This window comes from Symphalangus syndactylus, chromosome 10 (assembly GCF_028878055.3).
Source record: "Symphalangus syndactylus isolate Jambi chromosome 10, NHGRI_mSymSyn1-v2.1_pri, whole genome shotgun sequence".
NCBI classification, from domain to species: Eukaryota; Metazoa; Chordata; class Mammalia; order Primates; family Hylobatidae; genus Symphalangus; species Symphalangus syndactylus.
This window is the reverse complement of record NC_072432.2, coordinates 135687794-135695204: the sequence shown is the minus strand read 5'-3', so window position 1 is coordinate 135695204 and position 7411 is coordinate 135687794. Positions and strand designations below refer to the sequence as shown.

General features: G+C 43.7%; 1 protein-coding gene across 6 annotated transcripts in view; it reads right to left on the bottom strand.

The window, feature by feature from the left end:
- Positions 1–6277: 6277 nt before the first annotated feature.
- Positions 6278–7411, bottom strand: part of FNTA (farnesyltransferase, CAAX box, subunit alpha) — a 31848-nt gene continuing 30714 nt past the window's right edge. For all 6 annotated transcript variants that reach the window (XM_055296115.2, XM_063610981.1, XM_055296114.2 and 3 more), the window contains 2 exons: positions 7185–7356; positions 6278–6906 (listed from right to left, as the gene is read on the bottom strand). In XM_055296115.2, the coding sequence (XP_055152090.1) occupies positions 6784–6906; positions 7185–7356 (295 nt within the window). In that variant the 3' untranslated portion in view covers positions 6278–6783. The remainder of the gene's footprint in view (positions 6907–7184; positions 7357–7411) is intronic.

Sequence of the window (7411 nt, the reverse complement as noted above, 5' to 3'; positions counted from 1 at the left end):
ACCCGCGGCATCTGCAGGGACCTTGCTGGAAAGGCTGATTCCTAACTCCGGCCCAGACGCGCCACTCGGGGACCCAGATGCCTGAAGTTGGACAATCGCTCTGTAAAAGAAACTGTGGGGCTTAGCCCAGACACAGTAAAGCTGAGCTGCACACATCAAGCGCAGCAGACAAAACCTTGGCAAGCCTCCGCGGAGGGGCAGGACTGGGCAAAGGCGGGGAAGTCCGTCGGGGGCCGGCCAGGAGCCCTGCCGGGAGCCCAACACGCACTCGGGCATTTGCTCCAGGGGAACCGAGACGGAGGCTTGCAGCGTCGAAGTCAGGCTGGGTCATGGGACGTCTGGGTTGTGTACATCGGAAGCGTTAGCTGCTTCTACACCGACACACTGCGAAAGTCCAGAATCAAGACACTTAACATTGTGTGGGTTAAAAAAACTTGAGCCTGTACTAGCTATCCAAACAGTATTAAAATTAACAGAAACGTTTACCTATCACATGGACAAACAGCGGTAATACCTCCTGTCGTTACAGTAGAGTCTGAAAGTTTCCTCACACATACAAGTGAGTGTAAACTGGAATTCCTCCTACGGGCCCTAGCAAATTCATTTCTAGGAATTTATTCTTCAGAAATAATATGTCTGCGGCCGGGCGCCGTGGCTCATGCATGTAATCCCAGGACTCTGGGAGGCCGAGGTGGGCGGATCACGAGGTCAGGAGACCGAGACCATCCTGGATAACACGGTGAAACCCCGTCTCTACTAAAAATACAAAAAATTAGCCGGGCGTGGTGGCGGGCGTGAGAATGGCGTGAACCCGGGAGGCGGAGCTTGCAGTGAACCGAGATCGCGCCACTGCACTCCAGCCTGGACCACGGAGCGAGACTCCGTCTCAAAAAAAAAAAAAAAAAAAAAAAAAAAATAATATGTCTGCAAGATGTATGCACGAGATCTTGCTGAAGCATTGCTGATAAAAGATATTTATACCAGAGAAAAAAAGAAACCTGAATGCATAACAATAGGGGTTTCTGAAAGAAATTTTATTACATCCACATAGCCATGAAAAATGCTAACGGGTGCACAGTTTCAGTGTGAGAAGATGGTAAAGTCCTGGAGATGGATGGGGGTGATGGTTGCACAACAGTGTGAATATACACCAATAAATTGGGTGGAGGCCGAGAGCTCGGGGCCCTGAGCAAGGCTTCGACGCTCTGGTCCCCTGGACCCGCCTTTTAAACTCTTACTCTCTTTCTATTCCTTTGTCTCCGCTGGACTCGGGGTACCCGCTGGGTGGTGTGGGGCTGGTTTCCCCAACAACTTCACTCTAGCCTGGGCAAAAGAGCGAAACTCCGTCTCAAACAAACAAAGATAGAAACCATCTAGCAGCTCTCCTTCCTGAGTTCTTTGCCACGTGGCCACCATTTTGTGCCTACAGGCTTTTTGGGGATGCTGGGAAAAGGTGAAATTTTAACACTGATGAAAAATTAAAGGAATTAAATTCAAACAAAAAATTAAAAATAAAAAGAACAGAATTTGACGCGCCATCAAACTGGTTGTGTCACCCTTCTTCAAGCTGAACGTAGCCGAAAGCCTGGAACTGAGTGTCGGGGGCACACACAGAGACTCGGGGTAAACCCTCTGATTCTGGCTCGTGGAGCAGAAAAGGAAACTCCTAACCCTCAGAGGGAGTGAAGAAAATTCCCTATTCTTTCTATTTTCTTCTTTTCTTTGCACTCCAGTCCCCAGTCAAGCCCAAGGCCAGAGCAAAAAGCTTCAGCAGCCAAAAGTCTGAGGCAAAGAGATAGTCCTTTCCATTCAGTGGCACTGCAGCTCCAAGAGGACAGACACAAACTTGGTGTTTTGTTTTTAATTGTTTCCCACTGCTGTGGCACAATTGTGGAAGTGGGCAGCTCCCCAAAGCGAAACTGAAAGTGGGAAGTTTCAGGCCAGCGCACTGAAACCTGAGGGAACCTAAAAACACTGAATAGATAGTGGAAGGTGAGAGCATCTGGCAAGCAACCTCAGAGAGTTGTTTTCGAACTCTTGGGCTCATCGCTGACCTGCGTTATCATAGACTTAACAAGCACACCAAACACTCAGAGAACTGTGCTCATGAACAGATTTTTGTTCAGGTACCAAACTACTCAAGGATGCAGCCACGAGACAGATCCAAATAGCCCCACAGAGGGTATGAACACAGAACTCACTTTGGAACATGGACCCCAGAAGAAGATTGGAACCTGCAGGCTGTCCCTAACTAGTTCATGTGCTTGCTTGAATTAAAATGTTGGCCAGGCGCGGTAGCTCACACCTGTAATCCCAGCACTTAGGGAGGGCAGATCACCTGAGGTTAGCAGTTTGAGACCAGCCTGGTAAACATGGTGGAACCCCGTCTCTACTTAAAAAAAAAAAAAAAAAAAAAAAAATAGCCTGGCATGGTGGTGGATGCCTGTAATCCCAACTACCCTGGCAGTTGAGGCACAAGAATCACTTGAAACCAGGAGGCAGAGGTTTCAGTGAGCCAAGATCACACCACTGCACTCCTGCCTAAGTGACAGAGCAAGACTCCTTCTCAAAAAAAAAAAAAAAAAAATTAAAATGCCAACATTCTCCATAGGATTTAAACAAGAATTAGAGCCTCGTAATATTCAAAATGCTCAGGATACAAAATTGCTAGGCATATGAACCATCACAAAAATCTCAACTTGCATGGGAAAAGACAATCAAGAGTCACCAACTATAAAATGACTGTTAGGATTATCTGAAAAAGACATTAGTTATTATGAAAATGCTCAAAAAATTATAAACATTCTTGAAACACAAGTTAAAATAGAAAGTATGGGGCTGGGCACAGTGGTTTGCGCCTGTAATCCCAAGACTTTGAGAGGCTGAGGCAGGCGAATCACTTGAGATCAAGAGTTCGAGACCAGCCTGGCTAACATGGTGAAACCCTGTCTCTATTAAAAATACAAAAATTAGCCGGACATGGTGGCAGGTGCACTCAGGAGGCCGAGGCAGGAGAATCGCTTGTACCTGGGAGGTGGAGGTTGCAGTGAGCCAAGATCGTGCCATTGCACTCCAGCCTGGATGACCGAGTGAGACTCTGTCTCAAACAAATAAAAAATAATAATTTTAAAAAAGAAAGTATGAGTAAAAAACTTGGAGAAAGAGGAACCAAATAAACATTTAAAATAGAAAAGTACAATCATCAAATTTTAAAACTCACTGGATAGATTCAATGGCAGAATGGAAATGACAGAGGAGTCAGTGAACATGAAGACAGATTAACAGAAATTATTCAAACTGACCAACAGAGAGGAGGGAAAAATTAATAAAACTTCAGGCACCTGTGGGACATAACAAAACGTCTACATTTATGCCATCAGAATCCCAGAGCAGATGAGAAAGAAAGCACTAAAAAGTTTTTGAAGAAATAATGGCTGAAAACTTCCCAAGTTTGGGAAAGAAACACCAACCTACAGATTCAAAAAACTGAGCAAACCCCAAACACAATAAATCCAAAGACACCCATGCCCAGACACATCAAAATCAAACTGCTGAAAAATAAAGACAAGAAAAAAAAATTGAAAGCAGCCAAAGAGAAATGCCACGAGCTCTAGGTGACCCACAGTCCTAATGACAGTGAATTTATCCTCTGAGATCACAAAGACCAAAGTGGCACAATGTTTTTCAAGTGCTGAAAGAAAAGAATTGCAAGCCCAGAATTCCATATGCAGTGAAAACATCCTTCAGGAATAACTTTGAAATAAACTCAGATGAAGGAAAACTAAGAGAATTTGTAGCCTGCAGACCTACCCTAACAGAACTGCTAAAAGAGTTCTTTGGTGGCTCACGCCTGTAATCCCAGCACTTTGGGAGGCTGAGGCGGGCAGAGTGCACAGCAGGAAGAGTGAGTGCCACTCATTCTTCTGAGTACCACTGCCTTGGTTTATGCTGTGGCACCAGCAGTTTTACCCACCATTGTTTTTGCACCAACGCAAATGTAACAGTTATTAGGCAGATAGTTTTGAGTTAGCAGGCCTCTCCATAGACCTCACTTTGGTCTAATGAAATGACTGCACTGCAAGTTCTGTGTCCAGTTGCCCATTAGGAGATCGCTCTCAGGTTGACTACAGCCTAAAGTCATTCTGCCTTTAAATCACGGTGCCTCCTCACCTGATTCAATGCTCACTAAGCAACCTTTTGGTTAACAAATTGCTACATAGTTAAACGTCAGCCAAAAAATGCCAAGTGGCTAGGCTGATGTAACTGTTTGGTCTGCTTCATAGTGACGTATCTGAGTGAAAATAAATAAACTGCCATTATGCATTTTTTTTTTTTTTTTGAGATAGGGTCTCACTCCCGTCACCCAGGCTGGAGTGCAGTGGCACGACCATGGCTCACTGCAGCCTGGACCACCCTGGCTCAAGTGATCCTCCCACCCCAGCCTCTCGGGTTGCTGGGACTACAGGCACACACCACCACTCTTGGCTAATAATTCTAAAAAATATTTTTGTAGAGATAAGATCTTGCTATGTTGCCCAGGCTGGTCTTGAATTCCCGGGCTCAAGCAGTCCTCCCGCCTCGGCCTCCCAAAGTGCTGGTACTATAGGCATGAACCACTCCACCTGGCCTCACTATGCTTTTTATTAAGCTGTCTCTATGAGCTCTGTTGAGTCCAAAGTCCGAAATCCAATCAGTTTTGGGTCACCGATTATAGTTTCTGAGAGTAATTGCTTTTTTTTTTTTTTTTTTGAAACTGAGTCTCGCTGTACTGCCCAGGCTGGAGGGTAATGGCACAATCTTAGCTCACTGCAACCTCCACCTCCTGGGTTCAAGAAATTTTCCTGTCTCAGCCTCCCAAGTAGCTGGGATTACAGGTGCCTGCCACCACGCCTGGCTAACTTTTGAATTTTTAGTAGAGACGGGGGTTTCACCATGTTGGCCAGGCTGGTCTCTAACTTCTGACCTCAAATGATCTGCCCGCCTCGGCCTCCCAAAGTGCTGGGATTACAGGCGTGAGCCATCGTGCCCGGCAGAGAGTAATTGCTATCTTATGAGAACTTTTCTATGTAGCTTTTGATCCTTATGACACCTTTGAAATGGTCTACATGGAAATGGCACTTTATGGCAGCTTCAAAAATAAAATTGGAAATTTTTGGATTCTAAAAACAACAAAAACATGTAAAATGTTAGAAATAACACTACATGTATTTTCTTCAAAAAGTATTATTTCCTAAATTTATCTTGAGAAACGATGACTATTTAACTCTGTATTATTTCCTCAGTTGTACTTTGGTGCTTTGACATTGAACAAAAATTACGGATAAAGTGAGATTGAGGCCGGGCCTGGTGTCTCATGCAGGTCCCAACACTTTGGGAGGCCCAGGCAGGCAGATTACTTGAGGTCAGGAGTTCATGACCAGCCTGGCCAACATGGTGAAACCCCGTCTCTACTAAAAATACAAAAATTAGCCAGGCATGGTGGTGGGCGCCTATAATTCCAGCTACTCGGGACGCTGGGGCAGAATTGCTTGAGCCCAGGCAGTGGAGGTTGCAGCAAGCTGCAATCACACCACTGCACTCCAGCCTGGGTGAGAGTGGGACCCCATGTAAAAAAAAAAAAAAATCAATATATAAAAATAAATAAATAATACAGTGAGATTAACTGCAGGTACAGCAAGCTAGCTTGCTAACCACTCCCAACTCCTTCCTGGCATGGCGTCCTCCATCATAGAGGCTAGAAAGCTACAAACTACACTTCCCAGATTCCTCTGCAGTTAAGATTTTAAGACATCCTGTTGGTTCCCTCCAACCAGATGCACTGCAGTGAGCCTTTAATTTGGAACCACACTACATGGGAAAAGCAGCAGGTGTGCTTTGTGTGGAACGTGCAGAGACAGCACAGTCCTGGAGCTGGCAGCCAGGATTGTGGATTCCTCATTCCTCATCCAGCAGTTTCCTGATTCTGGCACAGGCAGTAGCAACAGGACGGGCCAGTTGTGTAGCATGGTTTGGGAATGTCCTTCTAAAGATCAGGCAATTCTTCTGTAAGATATTTATATACCTCAATAAACCCTTTGGGTTTAAACTACCTTGAGTGGATTTTGTCACTTTTAGTCAAGAACTGACCAATTTACATTTTAACATTTCCTCCAACACATCATGTTTCTAGTTTAGTTTTATAGCAATATTTTCTTTCTCAATTGCTTTTCTAAGCTGAGACAATGTGTCTTGTATAACATATAGTTAAATGCTATTAAAAAATCAAACTACTATGGCATTGTTTTTAGATACAGCTATAATTTTATTACAAAACCGTTCTTTTGGCATTAGTTGGTTACAGTGATAGCAAGATAATGTGAGTGTGCAGACCAGCTCTGATGGAACCACTGTATTCCCTGCTTACTGAACCAAACTTCGGCTACCTCATATCCATTACATACAAGTGACCTGCAGTTATTACTGCTACAAATCTTGACGCATGTACCACTGAGGGAGGAGCTGATGCTAAGGGATTAGATTATATGTTGATAAGACTACAAAAGTTCCTTTATGGGACTTTTTCTTCCTCCTCCCATCCAATGACTTTGCTTTAAAAGAATCACATTACTTAGAGCTAGTCTGAGTAGCAGCAGCACCCAAGGAGCATCAGTTCTTGTTAAAAAGCAATACCTGTGTGATGCACTTTTACACCACAGGCAAAGGGAAGGACCACTCTCATTTTAAACTCCTGCAGGGTCCCTTAATAAAAAATAAAAGCATTCCATCAAGTTCTTCTGGATGGTGTTATTGCTGTACATTTGTTGGTGAGTCATTTTCTGTGCTGTGTTTGCTTTGAAGGGATCTTCCAATATATCTCCAATATTCCTTTCTTATAGTGTCCTTTTCTTTAGCTAGGATTTCACATAACTGAAAATGAAAAATAAAAATTAAAGTAATATGTAATTCAATCTCAAGCGCAAATGCCTTTGAGCCAATACAATTTAAGTCAGATCACATTCAAATGAAGACACACTATTAAGAGTCACAGGCTGTGTTGCCAAGTGATGTCAATGCTGCCCCTAACCAGAAATAGCCCTGCACTAAATTCTGAGTAACGATGTTGAAAGGGGACATGGATATTAGTGGTATTGGGCAGATCAATTCTGAGATACCAAAAATGACGGCACTGAGCCCCACCAGCTTACCTCTAATGCTTTATTAAGAATGTCTTCCTTATCGTCACACTGGTTTTCTAGCATGTCTTCATAGATATCCACAAGAAAGGCAATTAGGTAGGGGGAACTATGACTTGGTTGTAAATCAAGTAATTGATTTAACAGATTAGGATATTTGGCAAGACCACGATCCTGCAAAATCCTGTAAACAACAACAAAAAAAAACAAACACTTGATTTTGTGAAGGAAGAACAAAA